Source organism: Sprattus sprattus (genome assembly GCF_963457725.1).
Source record: "Sprattus sprattus genome assembly, chromosome: 19".
Lineage (NCBI taxonomy): Eukaryota > Metazoa > Chordata > Actinopteri > Clupeiformes > Clupeidae > Sprattus > Sprattus sprattus.
The window spans coordinates 10,453,071-10,475,726 of NC_137917.1; the positions used below are offsets into that span (position 1 = coordinate 10,453,071).

At 42.7% G+C, this 22,656-nt stretch overlaps 1 protein-coding gene across 1 annotated transcript; it reads left to right on the forward strand.

Annotated features, from left to right (window-relative positions):
- Positions 1 to 4,407: 4,407 nt before the first annotated feature.
- kcns2 (potassium voltage-gated channel modifier subfamily S member 2) lies at positions 4,408 to 5,841 on the forward strand (the record flags this gene model as incomplete). The annotated part of the gene is made up of 1 exon (XM_080857758.1): positions 4,408 to 5,841. One exon carries the CDS (start codon positions 4,408 to 4,410, stop codon positions 5,839 to 5,841), a length of 1,434 nt encoding a protein of 477 aa, XP_080713884.1.
- Between the last annotated feature and the right edge of the window lie 16,815 nt (positions 5,842 to 22,656).

Here is a 22,656-nt window from a genome sequence, read left to right on the forward strand (position 1 = left end):
TGCCTATACTTAACAGAAGAAGGAAGAAGGTTTTGCATGCTTAAGCTGCCATGGCAAGTTATTTAGCGTGGCTGCACTATCGCAGCCTACTTATCATCATGCCTCCATGTCAGCTGCGCGTCATGGAGTGCCAGGGAAAGAATACCTCGATTTAAGTGACCCCTGTGACATGATAACATGCGTTTCATAAGGTGCAAGGGCGATAGCCCCCATATCCTTGAGTAGCCAACAATAGGTTGTTGAAAAACTGGGGCCAGCTATGCATATGTGGAGTAGGCTAAGGGGCCCACATAGTAGGCCTATCTGAGTTTATAAATAAACCATGTACATAAAGCATGCTACACTCTCCTACATCATGAATTATTACATTACGGGGGGCACGTCAGTTGGTCTATAGTGGTGAAAGAACGGCATGGTAAATCAGCCCATCAAAGCTACTGAAGCAGTTGGAAAACTGTGAATATAACCCTTAAGCATTTTCGTTTTGATTGAACACGTTCTTCTCGATGTGTTGTCTATGTTGTCATGACCAGAAGAAGTTTTTGCATCATAGTAGAACTCACAGCTTTTCATTTAACGTCGACATCGAAACAAACGCTTGGAATTGCCTAAGATTTGCTCGACAGGATTGCATAATGCAATGAAACATTGTGAACTCTGCTGGTCAATTAGTTGGTCTTCTACTAGCGAACACATCGTCCACTCCACCAACTTCAATGTTTAGAGTCTCCATCTAGTGGACGGTACCTTTTGCTTCTTAGGTCAGTGAGACACACGGCTGTACCTTGTAGTGTTTCATGCTCATACGCACATTCGCTAGGACAATGCATTGCAATGTGTTCATTATTAATTGTGCTGTGTCTGCGCTTAGCCAACGTTTAATACCGCAATTGCGGGCAGGCAGCTGCGTTAGCGGAACGACCAAAAGCTTCTGATGTCATTCACGTTCTTTACAGACCGCATGTGTAGGCTACGGTGCACCTGCTGCTCTTTATTCGAAGGTGATTACGCTGTGCTTATTTCGTTGCGCGGCTTGGTCTCGCTTAGGCAAATAGATGGTTGAGTGACTGCGCTGGTCAGTTCAGGTAAATAAATTACCCGCACAGATGTTCTGTCGCTTTCTTTCAAATGTAAAATCCAGCTCATTCTGAGGCGCACAGTGGACGGAGAGTTATGGTCCGTCGCCGCGACAGACAAACACACACACACACACACACACACACACACACACACACACACACACACACACACACACACACACACACACACACACACACACACACACACACACACACACACACACGCACACGCACACACAAACACACAAACACAAACACACACACACAAACACACACACAGTGGTGTACTGGCCATCGGGCATAGGCTACAGCGACGAATCTAGCACCTGTGCCGGTGGAAAACAACATTTAAATGTAAATGTTTACTAGCCCTATCTAAATCATTACTGGTCCTCGGTGCTAGCATCCAAGCCCAGGGCCACAATTCTTTCCCAGTGCACTCCTGCACACACAAATACTCTCTCTCTCTCTCTTTCTCTCTCACACACACACACGCACTGTTGGAAATGTAGGCCATTTCTATTCATATCATAGTATAGGTAATCAATGACGTGTTCTGTGTGGTTACTGAAAAGGGAAATTATGTAATTTTTATTTAATTAGTTTACATCTTCTGGCTTTTGGTCAATCAGAAGTCTACTTCTAGACTAAAATGCAGACAGCAGCATCAAACTGACAAGATGGCAATTTATGGCACCGGTGCGCAGAGGTATAAGAGCAGCTTTATTTCTCAGACGTGTATGAGTATCATGGCTTAGACTTAACAGTTTTCTTTTACGGCCTGAATAAATCAGTTTCCATCTCATTCGACTGATTCACTCCACAGGTCCCGAGGTCTTGGCATGCATTCAGAGTAGAACATATGGCTGGCTTTATTGACAGCATCAATCATCACGCTAGCCTGATCACATATGCCTAATGGTTAAAAAAAATCTCCCAAACAGCGGGGGTCATATCTGGATGACCACCTGATGATCATCATAACCAATGGCGACGAACTCATTCCTGACCTTCATCAAGTAATCTCGTAGCTTTTCTTGGAAATATACGGAGTGTGGAACGTGCTGGAGAGAAAGAGGAAGGAGGGAAAGAGAGAGAGGCTCTGCGAGAGTTAATATGTGTATAGTCCAGAGTCGGACTCCTACGCGTCCAGCTGAGGAAATGAACGTGCCCTGCAGGCCTGATAAAATATGAAGATTGCTGTCTCACTAACCAAACATGGACAGAAAAAGTAATATTAACATAACTCCGCAGCAGGATGATAGGGTCAGGAAATATTACCGGTCAGTCAAGAGGTCAATGACTTCAACAGGGCCATTCGGTGAAAGGCGGGTCTATTGCTTTAGCCTACATGCTGAAACAGAAATTGATCCGTAATGGAAGGAATCGTTACAAATTTTAACTCGTACATCAGTCTTACTAAGGCTTATATTGCCATTTTGCATTTAGCCTGTGAATAAAATCAAGACATACCGCCAAACACATGCAAAGCACTGAAGCATTCGCTGCTGTCAAGCATGGACATAGTGAGCTATGGACTCACTTCGTTCGTTGTATCGACATAAGTGTTTCACTTGGTATTAACAGGGGAAAAATGGAAATATCCAGACCCCTCTGGCAATATCCCAACAAAACATTTTGGTATTATAGCCGCATTTCCACGTGTCAGCACACGCAAAAAAAATCCCTCTCAGAAGATGGGAGTCCGATGCGCGTTTGAAACACATGTGCAACGCCTGCCAAGAGCTAGCAGCATGTAAAGTGACCCACATTTAAAACCTCCGAAGGATCATAATATACATCAGACAGCCACGCACTCATCTGTCTGTGTCCTCTGAAGCTTCAGAGAAAGTCTACTGAAGAATCTCACGGGCTGTGTTACCCACACGGAGCTATTTGGCTCAGCAGGAGCCAGGCACACAGTGACTTCCATGATTTGAACATAGTGATGCCAGCCGAGTAAAAAGATGTAATTGATTTCTGTTTAAAGCCTGCTTCTGAATGTGAAGAATCTTCACCCTTTGATGTTATTTTAAAATTATAGCAGCTACATTCAAACAGGGGAGCTACATTCAAACAGGGGAGCACAGACAAACTCAGAAGGTTGACCCAGAACAGCTAAAAGGCCTTCTATTTTAGTGAAATGGTATGGGCAAGCAACCTCATTAGACGCTGGTGAGTCATCGTCTTTAAGGGATCATTTACCTCTTGCAGTGATGTGGAAATAATGAAGATAGATACGTCTTTTTAGAGATTATTTCACTCTTGAGCGTTTTAGTTAATAGAGAAATCATCCCGTCGAGTAAACTAATATCGTGTTCATTTATTAAACCACTATCTCTGGTAATAACTGAAAAAGGCGTATCTCTGTATTTTGTTTGAAAGACATCCGTTAGACTATCGCGAATGTTGAATAGGAATTGTATTTCTTTCTGCGCGAGTGCGTGTATCTGCCTATGCGCGAGTGCGCGCTCCTTCAGAGGTATTCGTGACTCCGGAGCTGTCCCTTTCAGTACCACGGAGGTGTTAAAACCATTCTGGGGGGAAGCGGTCAGCCTACGTGTTGCTGCGCAGCAACAGACAGCGCATGGTATGCGAGGGAGTCCCTCCAACGAGGACAACAGAGGAGAACGTGACACTGTAAAATGCCTTGCAATAAGTGTGAGGTTACATTATGCCAATCACGAGGGTGTGGGCTCAATGAACCGCTCTTAACATCTGACGAAAACAACGCGGTGGATGCCGGGCGGGAACCCCGTCTTGCAGGATACAATGCATGCCAGACATTGAAGCACCTTACTTACTACAAACTGGAGACACTGTGAGACATTTCTGTAGCCTTAATTTGTCTGTAGGATTTGCAGCATTATCGTCCATGGAGTTTCAAGTGCAATTTGGCAGAAAACAAGGAAACCTTGAAACTGACATTGCTTCCTGTAAGTAGGCTACTGTTTTCTCCTACTGATGTATATTTGATCTCCTCTACTTTGCCAGTATTTGACTTAACATATCGACTACAGGTGTTATATAAAAAGCGATAATGGTTTAATCTGATTCGTGGTCGATTTGGTTAACTTTGAACGACATAAATGAGCAAACAAATATTACAGAGACGTGTTTTTAACTTTGTTGATGTATAAACCTATATATCCAGTGTATTTTCGATGGTTAATATCGGCATTTGATAAAAGCTGAAATTATATTATGTTAGTGATCTCAGGGACAACGTCGAAACTCATATGTTTACCTGACCTGTAAAATATTTATTTTGTGCGTTCTTTGTAGGACCTGTTACCTACGCCACAAGTGACCGCATCACCCTCCAGACATGACTGGCCAGAGTCTCGAGGACCTGAGCGGGGCAAACATTGAGGAAAATGTCATACGTATTAACGTTGGGGGGTTCAAAAAACGTCTCCTGTCCAACATGTTGTCTCGGTTCCCAGAGACGCGACTGGCACGTTTGCTTCGATGCCAGTCAAAAGATGCAATTCTGGAATTGTGCGATGACTATGATGACGCCGATAAAGAGTTTTACTTCGACAGAAACCCGGCGCTTTTCCCATATGTTTTGAACTTCTACAACACTGGGCGGTTACATGTTATGGCAGAACTCTGTATTTTTTCATTCAGTCAAGAAATAGAATACTGGGGCATCAACGAGTTCTTCATTGACTCCTGTTGCAGCAACGCATATCATTGCCGTATAATGGAACCAAACCGTAACGAATGGGATGACAAGAGCGAAGAGGGGAGCACTGCATCCTCCTTTGACGAGATTTTAGAATTCTACAATGATGCCACTAAGTTTGACAAGCAGCCATTAGGGAGTGTTAGACGGAGAATCTGGCTGATGCTAGACAACCCTGGGTACTCCATTCCCAGCCGAATCATCAGCGTGTTTTCCATACTTGTAGTGTTGGGATCCATTGTCACCATGTGTATGAACAGTATGGCTGAATTTGTTTTGCTTGACAGTGACGGGCAGCCTCTGGAAGATCCTCGCTTTGAGATTGTGGAGCTCTTTGGAATTGGGTGGTTTACGTTTGAGCTTCTCGCTAGGATTGCCGTGGCTCCAGATCTTATACAGTTCTTTAAGCACCCGCTGAATCTGATCGATCTCGTGTCCATTTTGCCTTTTTACCTCACGCTTGTCATTAACCTGGTGGCTGAGAGCAGCCCGGCTCTGGCCAACCTGGGACGCGTGGCTCGGGTGCTGAGGCTGATGAGGATTTTCCGCATTCTGAAGCTCGCGCGCCATTCCACCGGGCTGCGCTCTCTTGGTGCCACTCTTAAGAACAGTTACAAAGAGGTTGGTCTCCTGCTGTTGTACCTCGCAGTGGGGGTGTCTTTTTTCTCGGTGATGGCCTACACCGTTGAGAAGGAGGACAATGATGACCTCACCACCATTCCCGGGTGCTGGTGGTGGGCAACGGTGAGCATGACGACCGTGGGATATGGTGACGTCGTGCCTGTCTCCGTAGCCGGCAAGCTCACCGCATCGGCCTGCATCCTTGCAGGCATTCTGGTCGTCGTGCTTCCGATCACGCTCATATTTAACAAATTCTCTCTTTTCTACAAGAGACAGAAACAACTGGAGGTTGCTATGAGGAGCTGCGACTTTGACGAGGACATCAAGGAAATTCCCTCTGTCAACCTGAGAAACTATTACGCACACAAGGTGAAATCCCTGATGGCAAGCCTGTCAAACATGAGCCGGAGCTCACCGAGTGAGCACAGTCTTACGGAGTCACTCCACTGACTAAAATACCCTAGGCTTTACATAGGAAAGGCTGTTCGAAGGAACTGATACTGCTTAAATTCTACACGCACACTGCCACACCACTGCATGAAAACCTATAACTTCCATAGGCTACGCGAAAAAAATCGGTGACCATCACGAAAGTTACACAGATGTGCTTTAAACTATACAACCAGTGTTTTCCGTGTCTGTAAAATCAAGTGCGTCTCGATGTGTTTCCTGATTAGAAGTCTTTTCAAAGAAACTTGTAGCATGGAAGACAAGAACCCTGTGATGGTGGTTTTAGGAAAACAATATAGTGGCCTGAGCTGTCCTATAAATGTGCTTTAAATCTCAAACTCGTGAATCGTCTTATATGAATGTGTCTTTAACACATATCCTACCCAGACGTCCAAACAGTTTAAATGTGAAATAGATGTTACCGACTAATTATATACTGTATAGGCAAGATATTATGTCAGTAAAGGTACACATTTGTATTTACTCCTTTTTGTAGACCTGTTCTGTTACAACAAATGGAATGTATGCAATTATTTGTGAACCTCTTATGTATCTGAATATTTTTTGCCTATTTTTGTGTCAATATAGATCTGCTACCTTCTATTTGAATAAATGATGAATCAAAATAACAATGTTCATTTTTAGGAAACCTTGAACTCTTGTCATGTATGTGACATTCACAAGTCGTCCATTTGTCCAGTGATTGTGGTTGAACATTATTGAAGGTGAGTATGCAAAGAGGATTATGCCTGTGGTCGCTATTTCACTAATTGCTTGTCATGTCACACTGCAGCATCACTGCCACTGTCTTGTCTGAACAAATGGTCTTTGGCATAGAAACCAACCCCCTTAGTGTATCAATTAAAGTTTTTCATTTAAACTCTGAGACATTGGGATATCATAGTGTGAACGGTTTCCCCCCCAAAGGCTTTAAAACAATGAACAGATCCTTGAAATCATCATTGCTGTGTAACCCTGCTGTTTTTGAGAGACAAACTGTACAGTGAATGTCAATGATTAACAATGCAGCTCCTCCTGCTAGACATTTGATGTGCGTATGACAGTGACATGTTTTGGAATAATCTATTAGCCTTTAGATATCTGCTCTTATGAGGAGGGTATACAACTGGCTCACAGTCTTTGCATTGCCTCTATAATGCTAAGGAAATGTCACACAGATAGAAGCAGACTGAATCCAGACCCTGGTTCTGATCTCCAGATTTGGCCCTGGTTGGGACATATCAGCAGCTTATATCATATCAGGGACAGCCCTCAAAAGTAGTGACACACGTTTCTTGGACTTTATAGGATTGAAAACAATCTATTATTCTTGTTTGACTCCTAATGGTTTGCTAACATTTGGACTATGTGATGTTTATTGATGGAAGTACATAGCCTTCATGGTGTGTATGTGAGACATTTTCCCTCGTCAGGTCAGTTTATGATTGGCCCCAGTATTAGAGAGGTGGATTCCTGCTGTCTGGGGCTCATGCCCTTCCAGTCTTACTAACAGGTTACACAGATAGCAGCAGACTGGATCCAGACCCTGATCTTGTCTGGGACAAATCAACATCCACACTATGAAAGTGCCACAGGCCAACTGTCTGCAAAATCCGCACACAGCACACTTCAGCATGTGCAGAGTTCAGGGAATGCAAATTAGACTGGCACCCAGTACAACCACATTTGTTTCAGAGGGTTTTCTCTTAGAGTATTTACAAAACCATTTTGTAGGTGTAAGCTCTAGTTCAGCTTGTTCCAAAGATGTGTTTGAGTCATCAAAAGTTTTTTTGGTCTAAAGTGAGGCATTTTCAACATGGGATTAGTCTTCTAACTGCAGTAGAATTAAATGTATTTGCAGCCATTTTGTCAAAATGGGTTTGATCAATTTTAAGTCCACTTGAAGTGACATTTTATGAATGGATGGTCCAAGTCTATGCAATCAGCACAGCAAATGCAGAACAACCATAAAAAAACTAATACTGTACAGTTAAAGTGACATTAATTATGACCTTGTCGAAGGTTTTCAATAAGTTCTCCTGAGGAACCCTGAAATCATCAGCCTTTATATCAACGCTTGCTTGCACCAATGCAGATATGATTTAATCTCATAATCCTTAGGAGACCAATTAAGAACACTATTTCTCTACTTTTTCGGTTTGCTTTTCCAAACCCCATCAAAAGGCAGGCTACCTCCTTGGGGGAACTGTGATCATATTACCTTTTATTAGTTCATTTCCAGGCAACTAGAGAGTGGTTCATAACAAATACAAGTCCTTCATAATAAACATGTCCACAGCATTTGCATAAGGCAGTGAAGCAGAAGTGGGTACATGAATACATCTGAATACATCTGAACACAAAGCCCACATCAAATGCTTCCCGCCAAACCAGCGCTACAGAAATGTTAAACCATGAGATTATTTGTTTGGTAATTTGTGGAAATTTTCTTAAGTAGTTGCATTCTGTGTGAATACTAATGGAAACGAATTAAACAGAACACATTTTCAAATTCATGAAGATTTACATTTTATTCTAAATGAAATAAAACATGGATGAGATTACATGATTTAAATAAAACAATCAATCAACAATATTTTGGGCGTAACATTCCTAACCGTTCCTTATCCTTGTTGGATAAAGTGAATGTAAATAAATTAATACATGCAAATGTAAAGTTAGACCACTTTTTTCACATTATTCCAGCACCTCTGAGGAGTAATTCACCAAGCTCTAACCAGAGAAGCGTTTTCTTCTTCTAATATGCAATCTTGCCTTTCCCTGTCAATGCTTGTAACTTAGACATAGAGAGGCACAGACACATCAAACTACATCAATTTGCACACGTTAAAGGTTGGTGACGTGTAATTTATCGCCTCAGAATATGAATGCATGTTTCCAGCCTGAGACTCTTTGAGGGGTAAAAGGGCTTGGGCGTCAACACATGATCTGAGCAGCCAGCCACAACAAACACTCTTGGGTGTATGTGTACACTGGGTACATCAGGGAATAACTTAAGACTTCCTCTGATGTGAACGGCACAGTGCTTGAGTGCTGCTATGAGTACAAAACAAGAATGCAGAACTCGTCAATGTGCCCCTCTTGTCCTCCTAGTCTCCTTCTACACACTAGCATTAGTTTGTTTGACTCTGCTTAAGTGCACAACAGCAGAAGCTGTAAAGAGGTGGGAACACCCATCCATTAAATGCTTTGGGTTGGTGAACACAACATATAGAGAAGAGATAAGGAGTCCAGGCTGAGTAGTGCTGATCGGTCTGCTTACCGTGAAAGAGGGAAGGCCTTTCCTTCCCCTGCCATAGAAGCCTGCAGTTGGCCCGGTGGTAGACGAAGGGCTTGTTTCGCGCCTCAGAAGTTTTGCTGCTTGCTCTTCTTAGTGTCCATGGTGTCTAGGACAGGTTGGTCTTTGGTGGGGTAGCAGCACAGCCTCAGTTCTCCGATCTGGCACTCCATCAGGGGGTCCAGGGCCTTCAGGCTAAACTGCAGCTCATTGTAGCTCATGTTTTTCATCTGAAATCAGACACAGACACACACAAACACACACACATACACACACACAGTCAAATACATGTTCAGACAGATTTTTATGTCAGAACCCCCTTTGAAATGTCAAGGACATGCCAAAAAATTGCATGCCCTGAAATGTATTTAAATTAATTTTCCAGCATCCACATCACTTGCCTCAACAGCACATGGGCTGTATTGTTGCCCAGCTGTGTCTCTGTGTCTGATGTGGACTGTGTAAAGACAGTGGCTAAAACATTGGCAGCCACATGCAGCTTCAGCCTACATCACATGGCTTGTCAGAGTAATGTGGGCTAATATAAGACTATGGTTGCTATCTACATACAGACATGAGGCTGGCACAAACGTATGGGGAATTGTGGCTTATGGTGCGCACACAACACTACTGTGTGGTCTGATTGTCAGAGGTGGGTAGAGTAAGCTAAAGCTGTACTCAAGTACAAGTAGTCTTACTTTATGATAATAATGACTAAAATAAAAATGTATCTCATCAAATGACTACTCAGGTAGTGAGGAACTTCATATGATGACTTTTTTTACTCCTGTCAAGCACATGTATTACATTCAAATGTGGCGTTCTGCCCAAAATAAAACAAAAAGCTTGTCTACTAAACACAACCTAGCATAACCATCTGCACACTCAAGTACTAACTCACATTCCACCGAATATAAGTTGCAGGCTGGCCTGTAACACCTTATCTTGTAGGCCTATCATTGACCAAAAGTGGACCAGTGACTCATCAGACCAATGAAGAATGAGCAAACTAACACCATGTTATCTAGTTATAGTAACTAATATCAAGGGAAATCCAGTATTACGTTATACATTTATATGTACCACAATACCAAAAATCCTTCCGTGAAAGTGTGGCAATAACATCATTCTAATGCCATCAGTAAGTTACTTTAAATAAATAGCAAACTATTACTAGCTAGCTCTCAACATAATGTTGTATTCAGAGGTGGACATACCATTAGGCCAAGGTAATCAACTGTCCTAAACCACTAAGAACCCCATAAAGCCCCTTGCTTATTAACTATGTCCATATGGTGGCTGAATGTATAATTCATGACAGTGTCAGCCCCCCGTTGGAGTATTCCATGGTCATCCTGAACATCTGTGAAAATTTCAGGTAGACAGCAGCCAATGGCTCAGCGTTGTGTACAGACTGTTGATAAATGAAGCGAAGCAACCCCAGAGGTGCTGAACAAAGGAGGAAGCGGGATGAAAGCAGAACATTGCTAGCAAAACTGCCAAAGGTAACAAGGTAACTTGCATCAGTACCCCTTAATATGTGTAGTTGCACCAATACCCCTTAAAATATGTGTAGTTGCACCAATACCCCTCAATATATGTGTAGTTGCGCCCATGTACAGGTGTTGAGGAGGACTCTCTTCTTGTCCTAGCCTTAGGCCCCCAAATGACTAAATCTCTGGTTTTATGAGGCTACCAAATATAGTGTGTTATTACGATTATATTTTCATATGCATTTCCAAGTATGTCATTTATCAAGTCTGTCTGTGTGTGTCAATCTGTAAATCAATGTTTCACCCACAGATAATAATAATTGAACAATAATGTTGTCATGGCCAAGCCATCATGGCTGTGTAGGTTTATGACATAAGGCTTAACAGTAGAGTCATTGTCACTGTCATTCTGTCATTGCCTGAACCTTCCATAAATATTTTAATCCATCAACATCACTCATCACAGTCACTACAAGTATAACATGTTCATTTACCACCATCACTTATCACAATCACTACAGGTATAACAACATGTTAATTTACCAAGACCCCACGTCCGCACAGAGCATATCTGTAATAACCAATGTATGTGGAAAGAGAATAGACTGTGTACTTGAAATCTACCTCACTGTCAAGACCCAATCAGCACTGTTCAGCAGTGCTCCTTAGGCTCACCTGGATCCCTCCACTGAATAAATATCTGAAAGCCAAAGCTGTTATCGGTGCCGGCATACAGCCGTATCCCAGCAGCCCTTGCAACAGGACAGAAAGGTCACACACATTTGTAGAGGGAGAGTTTAGATGTAATCATTATCCAGATGAAAAATGAGCTAGTTCTCCCATGCACTGCTTTTTTGGCAACTAATGCTGTGTGCAGAAAATGATTGAGGCAAAATAGTGGGACAGGACAAGTTGGAGGACAAATGAGCCACATTTAGTGCGAAGGGCACTGTGGTGTAGATAGGGAGGGATGGCATATTTAATACCACAAAATAAGGAAGATTGAAATTATTAGATTACTTTTTGAGTTTGTGTCAGAAATTCAAGTTGAGTAAACAACAAAAGTGACTGAGATCTTTTAGTGTCCTCATTCCCATCCGTGGCCAGTTGGCGTTGGCGTTTTTTCTGTTACTTGGAGGGAGCTTGCTGTTATTACACATTACCATCTGCTAACAGCATCCTGTCGAGATAATGTGAGAAGAACGTGTCTCACTCCAGCCATTTTTTTCCCTTCGCCGCGCCTGTTAACACCCACTGAATGTGATCCCGTATAATCCTTACATACCAACGAGTGGGGTGAGAAGACTCGCGTTTCATTAATCCACCAAGACGGATACTTAATGTAAGCCCAATTAACACCTACACATCATATGCTAAGATGCTTCTCTCCTTCACACTGGGGGTTGTAATGCAGAGACATCTATATGTATACTTTTGCATTTTTAATAGGCTCCTTTTCACATTTCATTTGCCTGAAATAAAACACTTGACCTGGAAAATTTGCAACTGAAACATGGAAATTGTCTTTGCACTTCCTTTTGTACTAATTAGCCTTTACTGTATGTTTCATCTGCTCCATGTGTATTTCCCCAGAGGTTTAAGATAACTGTGCTCAGATTGTGTGAATAAAAGAAGGATCAGGGTATGGCTGCAGTAATCTGAAAAGCACAAATGTTTCAGTTACTATAGTTATTTTGCTGTTTGTGAACAAAAGATTAATGAGCATTTAATGCCAGACAGAAATTTCACTGCAGGCAATTAGGGCACATAAGGAAGGCCAAGACTAAGCTCAAAGGAGGGGTTCTGCAGTTACCAGTTGTTCACTTATTATTGAGACAACGATGTTAATGAACCAGCCAACGGTCCTGATCTTACATGCAGAAAACATTAAAAAATAAAAAAATACATTATTCGCATGATTATATATCATGTTAGTGAGGTGGTTTTAATGTTTAAATGTACTCAGGTTTTCTGCCTTCAAATAATTGATTTAACTGCTTCATAACATAATTTGCTAAAAGGTGTTGGAAAGTCCACTTTGCTGCTCTCCAGGCTTAAAACTCTCTACTTTCCTACTGACAGCAGAGGGGTTGGACATAAGAGTCTCCAGGCACATACTCACATGAATAATAAGCTACATGCCAGTGGTAATAAAAGCTAACAGAAAAACTTGAATTCAATTACATTTCCATAAGCTTTGCAACAAACCTCTACCTAACTTAAAGGAGAAAGCCTCAATATTTGACATAGAATACGACTGCATCAAAGAGATTATAAATCTATGCTTTGATAGCTGCAGAAATATCTCGGGCAGCTCAACTGGTAAATTACCCTCTACCAAACATGTCAATGGTTAGAATCCTATAGGCAAGGGTAAAATGTATGTTATCTGTACTATAAGCCTTGTTGGATAAAAGTGTCTGTTGTAAAAATGAATTAGTGCAAAGGCAAAGACCGCTTTTTTCACATTATTCCAGCACCTCTGAAGAATAATAGTATGCACCAAACTCTAACCAGAAAAGCGTTCACTTCTTCTTATATGCAATTCTGCCTACAAAACAAGGCATGCTGAACTCCTCAATCTGCCCTCAATTTCCCCTTGTCTCCTTTTACACATTGTAGCATTAGTTTGACTCTGTTTGAGTTTGAGTGCACAACAGCAGAAGCCGTGAAGAGGTGGAAACATCCCTCCATTAAAGTAACCTTTTGTACAGTGTAGCCTGAGTCTGAAGCTTCAACACATGATCTGAGCATCAAAGCCATAACAAACATTCAGCTCCACAGACATACAGGAGGTTCATATAAAATATAGCACACTGGAAATGGAAAAGGTGTATACTGATATTAGGATTGAAGGAAGCCAAAGTCGAGAGTAATGCTGAAGGAGTTTAGTGTCCCATGCTGCACACTGGCCGAGACCAATTCGCGACTCCAATAACACTAATGTCCTAATGCACTTTACATATCATCAGTTCGAAATGGCCACAAGATTTTATTGATTGCTCAAAAACAAATCTGAGGAAACACACAATTAAAGGAAAGCAACATTATCCCACCTCTTCATCGATTCGTTTATTTACCTTTAATCTGCTGGAGCCAAAGAGATAGAGTGGCTGAGAAGGGTAAGGGGTATGAGCAGGAGAGGAAGTAACAATATCTCTCTGATTAAGAGCCTGCACTCCTCTCTCTCTCTCTCTCTCTCTCTCTCTCTCTCTCTCTCTCTCTCTCCCTTTCTCCCTTTCTCCCTCTCTCTTTCTCTTTATCTGGTGACACTGTAACCTCAGACAGGCCCACAGAGGACCTGAAGAACACTGTGCCTTTACTCCACTCTCCAGACCAGCTTCTGTCACTCAATTATCGGCACGGGGGAGCCCTGATGCGTGACTCTGGTGAACACGTGGGCGCGGCCCCTGCAATGCCTCATGGGATAACTGAAGACTGATGGGTTGTCAGTGCTCACGCGCAGTGACTTGGTGTGCACTGAATAAATAAGGCGTTGGAATGACGTCAAGGACTTTGCTACTGCGCAATGTGGAAATGGGAATGTCATCAATGTCTTTCAGAGATTCACATTTCTGGAATCTGTGACAAGATTCAGAGCACAGCAAGATTGAAGGGAATTCCTGTCAATGTTCTAGGACACATCTTATATCTTGGTTGATATTTCCATTTGCTTAGTGTTAAGGAATCTCTCTTTATTATGAATAAGCAGAGGTTTGGTGTCCATAGTGTGTATTATGTGGTAGCTGTGAATCTATAGCGGTATGCACCATACACTTTCATATTACCTTGACTCTAGACTATTCAAAGAATGCACAGAGGCTGCTTACTATATCTGGATCGGATCAAATGCTGCCTTGTTCATATGAACTCAGCACCTTTTATTATGACACTAAATGAAAAGTGTGAAAGGGGAAGCCATTATCTGGAAGCCATTCCAACAGGTTGACTTCAGAGCGGAAACAGGTCAGCAGGCTACTTTAACACTGTCTGACTACTGATACAAATTTAAAAGCAAAACACTGTTGAGACGTTAAGCTTTGCTACTGTACTGTGGCTTCAAAGTAGCTGTAAATAAAAAATAGAGGATGTGGACAGGAAATACTACTTGGATGATGTTTGCCTGAAGAAGACCTGAAGGGTAAAAATGTTGCATGTTTATTTGTTATTCTTGTTTTTGGAGAATAAGCTATAAACTAGACATAAGTGAATGTGACATTGAAAGAGCTTGCCGGTAACCTGATAGCTATAAACGCATAGGCTACAACCACCTACTAGCACAAGGAATTGAACATCCTTTTGTTCATGTATGACCAGAATTGGTTCTTTTTTCCCGGTTCACCTTTAACTGTGACAAACTCCCAACATGGGATGAATATGCACACCTTAACTAGCTTGTCTAAATAGACCAGGTGCACCATCGGTCTTCTGTCCTCCGATGTCCCTCACTGTTTCCCTCCCCTGCAGAGGACGTTCCTCTAATCTGGGCTGAGCCCTGTGTGCGTGACTCCCTGAACTCACAGCAGCTTTGCTGAGGAATCCTTGGCTGCCAAACTGGACCGATTTCGATATTGAGATGGATATAGAGATGCGATATTTAATCTGCCGGGAAAGTCACTGCTCAATACCTTTTGACACTGTCAATGACAGACACAATAAAAATCAATGCATCCTGTGCGCCAGACTACAATGTTGTATTTTTTTTCTCTCCACACAGACTGACTATTTGTTTTGTCATTTCCTTCTACATTGATACTATATTAGTCTGGAGAACACATCATAAACAAGCACTGGGGATGGACAGAGTGTCAGGGGAGACAGATGGTGAGGGTTCCAGACAGACAGAGGCAGATGAAGAACTGGCCTTGAGTGATGGAGGCAAAAACAGAAAGATAAACACAGTCTTGGGCGGAGGGTTAGGTCAACCCATGTTTGACACATCTTGGTGAGCTGTCTACACCGGCACCTGGCTGGCACTAGAAACCAGCAGGCCGACAGAGGTATATGCTCTTACAAAAGCATCTTAACCAGGAAGCATTTTAGTCTGTTATTATCACCATGGCAACCAGCGGCATTTATGATTATTCGATTCTGTCCTCCAAACATAATGGATATAGACAGAAACATGCTATTCTGATGAAGGCCCCTGTGTGTTTGTGTGTATCACTGAGTATGACATTTTTATAATGATCATCCGACTGTGTCCTCCAAACATAATGGAGAAAGACAGAAACATGCTATTCTGATGAAGTGTGTGTTTATGTATCACTGAGTAGGACATTTTCAAAGAAGGAAAGAAGGAAGCCCTAGAGCAACACCAGTTACAATTCTCACCATGCTGATGGCATAGACAGACCATTATAACACCAATCCAAATTGGCCTAAATGTGAGAGGTATCATTTTACACACACAGACACAAAACATATTAATGCTCGCCAGCAAATAAATCCCATTACAAAACCCAAATGGAAATAAATATGAACCACATTGCTACTGATCATTGTCATTGGTTGAGTTGAGTTGAAAGTTCATGACTGTGATATTAATGCTGAGAACAAGAAAACAGTGCCTCCATGCATGATGGTTGAACAAACAAAACAAGGCTGACTCACAGTAACACACACGTGGATATATAAAAACTGAAAACAGTGCTTTATATTTCTTTACTGTGACTGTTTCATAGTAGTTCAGAATTGATTGACTGACAGAAAAATTAAAACATTTTCTCTGAAGGGATTGTTTACGGACACCATGCATTAACAAGATAAAGTAATTCAACAACTTTTTCCATCCATCAAAAGAAAAGGTCATGTTCTTACTTCGACCTATGAATACCTACCACATAAATATAAACTCAATAGTAAATTCAACCACTGAACGATAATCCACTGCCGCAAAGGGCTGATGAGTTACATCTGCTACTGTAGGCTACTTCGCTACGACACAAAACACACATCACAAAGACACACTGCTCATCTCAGGTACTCCCTTGGTAGACGTTCCCCATCTGTCTTCCCCGGAAAGCAGTTCTATCCAACACCACCATCTCTGCAGCACTATGCAGACGGAAACTGATTTGATCTGTTCTCTGGGCTATCTATCCTTAGCAAAGTACCGATTATGTCCACACCTGAGGGACGTCTGACACTGCAATCATACTTTACTGCACTTAAAGCTGTTCACCACTTCTGCTGATGGGCTGCTTTCGTTTGCCATCTCACACATTAGGAGGCCATGAGTGTTTTGACATTCTGTTAGCGGTGCCCTTAAATTACCCCCGTGGGAGCAGTGCCAACTTAATGGAATGTTTAACGGCTGACCCGCGCCCCGTTGCTGGGCTCCACGCACTCTTCCAATAAGCCCTGAAACGTAATCCCAAACAGGCATACGAGGTAAAAAAACATCCACTGACAACAAGGCGTCCTAGCATTCTGAATGACGGCAGACCTGTGTCAGGGTTTCCTCACAGAGACGGCTGGAATTACTTTTTTTTTTCTTATCCACCCTGTGTTGTGCAAACTAAGAGATCTGTGCAAGCCCGCAGATAAGGTCAGCTGGGGAGAGGGTAGGCAGACAATCCGACTGAGGCTTTTAGTGGGAGTCACTGGGGACCAGGCAAGCGGGGAGATCCATGAGGATTTTGTTCTGTAATCACACAGACGTGAGTCACAGCACACCCTCTCTGCGGAACGCGGGGGAGAGTCTTTGGAGGAATGCTTCCAAATTTCACATCCTGCAGGAGTGCTGATGGCACACGGTTGGGAACGTTTGCCAGGGGACATTAAAGGGCATGAGAGTTAAAGACCTGTGTGTGTGTGTGTGTGTATGTGTGTGTGAAGCAGATGTCGGTTTACTTGGACATGGCTTAAATCAAAATTTTCAGGGCACAAAAATGTGCTGAAGCAAAAGCGTGCAGGGGAAACCACTGCATGCCAGGTCACAATACAGTTCTGTGCAAGCTTCCCCTCCCTCTCTCTCTCTCTCTCTCGCTCTCCAAAGAACAGAATCAATCACATAAAAACCTTCAAAATGTGTTTCGTTTTTTCACCATTTAAGCACCGTTGTGGTTTTTATTTTTTAAAGGAAGGCATTTGACAGGCCGCTGGATGATAATTGCCTTTCCAAGCCACCAGCTGTCTGTGTTCTCCACAGGGTGCCGGCCTCTTCCATGGAGATTCGTCTTCACGCAACAGTAATTACTCAGTTAGACAAAAGACTACCTCCTCACACCTACGCTAGGTGTGGAAGCCTAGTCGGTGACAGGGGTGTGTGTGTGTGTGTGTGTTTGTGTGTGTGTGTGTGTGTGTGTGTGTGTGTGTGTGTGTTGTATGTGTGGGCAGCGGGGCTAGAGATAATGTTTACTTTTTATAGAGATGGCAACTTTCTTTAGACATCACAACACAGCTCGGACACCCAACAGCACTCAAATTAAGCTATTAGTGAACTTTCAGAGAGATAGCAGTAGATATCAGAGAGACACACACATACAGACTGATAGAGAGAGAGAGAGAGAGAGAGAGACAGACACACATACAGACAGACAGAGAGAGAGAGACACACACACACACACACACACACACACACACACACACACACACACAGACAGAGCAAGAGAGAAACTTGTTGTGCAATATCTCACCTTTTGCCAGGGACAACCTCTACAACAAATCCCTGAAGGTAATTGTATTTGCTGAGAGAAAATGAAAAACAGAAAATTCACATAATGTTCACACAATGCAAAACAGAAGGGCAAACCCCAGTCAAGGCCCTATATCGGGAAAGAAAATCACTTTATCCGCTCCAAAACGTAATAGGTTCCTCCTTGGCCCATGGAACACCCCTCCACCAAGTTTCATAAAAATATGCCTGGTATTTTTTGTGTAATCCTGCTGACAAACAAACAAACCAAAAAACAGTAAAGAAAACATTACCTCCTTGGCGGAGGTAACTATTGTAGTAGTACTCTACTGTGTCATGGTCATGCTCACAAATCTCTTTTGAATTGAGAAAGAGAGAGGGGGAGAGAGAAAGAGAGAGAGAAAGAGCAAGGGCAATGAAGTAAAGACGACAACGGAAAAGACTGCTTGTGGAATTCTTGTAATGCCTCACATGGAAGGTCAACACTTAACCAAATCAATAGCCTGTCACACAAAGGGAGGAAGAAGGCGAGAGAGTGAAAGAAAACTAGAGAAATCATACAAGGAAAACAAAGAAGACAAAGAGGACACCATGGATGCCTGTGTGGTAAGCTTACATGAAATTAACCTCCGGATGTTGAATAAGCAAACACCAAACATCCGATTTAACAGGAAGTCATCTGATTGTTCCCTTGGGGCTCATCCAGTTTGCATTAAGATCAGCTTGCAGAGACAGACACAAACATAAACACAAACACACACGCACACACAAACACACACGCACACGCACACACACACACACACACATACACACACACACACACACACACGCGCGCACGCACCACCACTACCACCACCAATTTGAGGGAAGAGAGAGAGCATATGCACCTCATGAAGACCATGAAGACAGCATCACCCAGCTGACAAACAACACAATAGATACTAGGCTCATTTCCAAGAGGAAAAGGTGATTAATCAGAATTACATGCTGTGGTACCTCTAGCATATTGTATTAGTACCACTGCCATACAATGTTTGTAAGTTGTATCAGATGGAATTCTATTAGTTTTATCTCACAGCATAGTGCATTAAGTACGAATAAAGTGACATGATTGAACATTTTCTCCAAAAGGAATTTTACCTAAAGTATTTAGTGTACTGGACATGCTGTTTGAGCAGTTAATTAGTCAGTGAAGAATTTGAAATGTTACCTAAATAAGAGGCTATTATCAGCATGGGAGGTAAAGGTTCTAGACCGTGTTCAGATGAGCCCTGTCTGGATGCCCTCTGCCACTTCCTGGTTTTTACCCTCACCTGTTCCCAAACTTCACTCTGTTTGTTTCCCTGATTAGTTCCCCCTTTGTTATTTAAGTTCAGTCTGTCCTTTGTTCCGTGTAGGTTCGTCTGTTTTGTACGGTGAGAGATTCTGTCCTGTCTAACTGTGTGCTTTAGTGTGTTCTGTCTCTACCGTGCTTCTGTGTTTTGATATTTTTTGCCCTGCCTGTTCCAGACTCCTGAGAGGGATTCTTCTGTGTTTCTGTGTGTTTTGGATTTCTTGTTTTTGCCTTGGATCTTCTGTGCGGTAACCTTTTTCAATACATTTTGAGTTCTCCCCTGCATCTGGTCTGCGTTTGGGTCCCTTCCTGCAATTTCTGACACATACCCTTGCCTTGACATATGTTTTGGTGTGTGCATATGTTTGTTGTGTGTATGAGTGTGTGTTTGTGCATGTGAGCTAGAGTGTTTCTGTTTGTGTGCATGTGTGTGCGTTCATGTACGTGTCTGTGTCTGTTTGCATGCACATGTTCAGCCTCCGGATGAGGAAGTTGTTTGAACACTTCTTTTAAACAAAAACGCAATAATCACGTTAAGAAGACCCCTCATTATGCCGCCTTCTCGCACTTATACTGAACCAAACAGAGGCGGCATAATGATGCCCCAGTGGGCACTTTTACACAGCAATCTGGCACTACGGAACCAGAGGCATGAACGTTAACATAGCATCTAGTCACCTATAATGTCACTTTAGAAACCAATCAGCTTAGATATTTCAAATTCTGAAAACTGCACTAGAACGCCAATTGAAGACATAGCTCCAACTTAAAAACTCTGAGAAAAAATCCCTGTGGCTTCAGTGAGCCCCTAACCCTAGATAGTAAAATGCCCCTGTGATTCTTGTGACACACAAACACACACAGGATTCCCCCTGCCCTTTGGGATCCACAGAGACATACACAGGGAGGGAATGGCTGACAAAATGAGAGTGAGAAAGAATAACAGTCAGCCAAAGGGAGGGAGGGAGAGAGAGAGAGAAAGGATGGGAAAAGAGAGATACCAGAGAGAAAGGAAGACAGGAACGAAAGAAAGAAAGAGTGAAAGAAACAAATATTGATGGTACCTATCCATCATCTGTCCAGACCGCTGGGCGGTATTTGTCATTGTGATGGCATGGCATTGAAACTGGAGGGAGTTTCTGGGCAGATGCTGCACTGATATTACCCAATAAAGCCGTCCTGCAGCTGTGGGCAAATAAGTCCAGGTGTCTACGAGCTGCTCCAGACAGCTCTCATTTATCTTCTTTTCATTTTACTGTTGGTCATCCCCTTGTTTGTCTCTCTCCTTGGGCGAGTCAGAAGTCTATTCACCTCCGCTCCCAGCACCTTCAGGGTGCCTCAGGGCATGTTCTACTACTGTCGGAGGCAGAGCAAAGCAATTTAAGATGCGAGAGACTCAAACTCAGGTCCATTACATTTTAGCGAGCCTGAATTTCGTGGTCTTCCCACTCGAAATTTACATTACCTCTTCCTCTGTTGGCATAAAAGTGGAGGCAGTTGAGATGCATGCAGATTGCAGTTATTCATTTGCAGGTGGTAAGTAGGGTGACCAGGTTTCCCGGGTTGTGTCGTACTGCATTACTGCATTTTGATCCTTTGTCCCGCATTCTGCATACTGAGATAATGTCTCGCATTTTCATTGGTCGTTTAGATTTTGTCAGTAATAATAATGCATGGATGCGTTTTTTAACCCGCCCGGCACATGAGCTGCCTTGGTTGTTGCTGCATATTTAACAGAGTGGAAACAGTTTCAAAAGCAGCAACCTGGCTCATACAAATGCCACATGGCCAAGCTTTTCTAAAAGCCTGGCTTTTATCCAATGGCTGAAAGAGGATGTGATGTACGGCTGTTTACAAGCCAAAATGCAGAATACAAACGCTCCTTATTCAGTTAGACATTATATTTAAGTTTTAACTGTGCGTGTTGTGTTGGTAACATGTCCCACACAAACTTACTAGTCATCCCACATTTGGTCCATTTGCATTTGGTCACACAAGCAATAAGGCGAGATGCCTCTCATCAGCAGCAGATAGGCAACTTCTCGCCCCCACCCCACGCCCACCCCCACCCCCAACTGCCACCTCCACTCTGCATTTATGCTTCTGCAGCTAGAAATAACATCCTCAGGCAAATATCCTCACTATAACAATACCAAGTAAACCCCTCTGCAAACATGGAGAGTTCTAGGCAGGAGTCGAGTTGCCATCTGCCTGTGGGATATGCTGGGTAATTATTTGACTACCTACACTGACTTTTGTGTTAATATTGGTAAGCAGCCTGATGCTAGACGATATAATGGAATTCGGTTACAGCCTACAAATTGGATGCAAGGTGTGTGTCTGTGTATGTGTGTGTGTGAGTGTGTGAGTGAATGTGTTTGTTTGTGAGGGAGAAAGAATGAGAGGGAATCTAACAGAATAAAGTTTAACTCTCTGCCACAACAATGCTAGAGGCAAAACAAAACAATCTATCTGAAATCTATCTCTTACCATACCACGCGCAAAAGCAGATGGTAGCAGGAAAACATGTCCGTGATAGTGTGGCAAGTTTTGTGTTGATGCGTGATCGATTTCTCCCACGTCTAAGCACCTATGACGCTGCAGACAATGCCCCTGTTGGACTGATAGGCTCCTAAATGAGGAGCTGATCACTGACGAGTCCATGGAGACCTCCCTGATTGATCCATTGCCATTGCCATGCTACTGACAGGGAAATCGACATGGCCATTCTACTGACAGGGAAATCGACATGGCCATTCTACTGACAGGGAAATCGACAAGTTGTTTGGACTCAGAGAGATTTAATGATCATAATAGTCCTAATTGGCCTTTGCAAATATCACAGAGAGTGGACCCTTCCCTCTGTCACCTCATCAGGCTCTCTACCGTGTCGTGTCAAGTCACAGCTTGGGCAGTAATTACGAGTTATTTTACACATCAATGTTGACATACTATCTTGTATGTGACCAAATTGTGTAACTCTACACAGTATTTCAGGGCATATATAATACTGTAACATAGAATAATTATATAAAAGTACTACTGTTAAAAC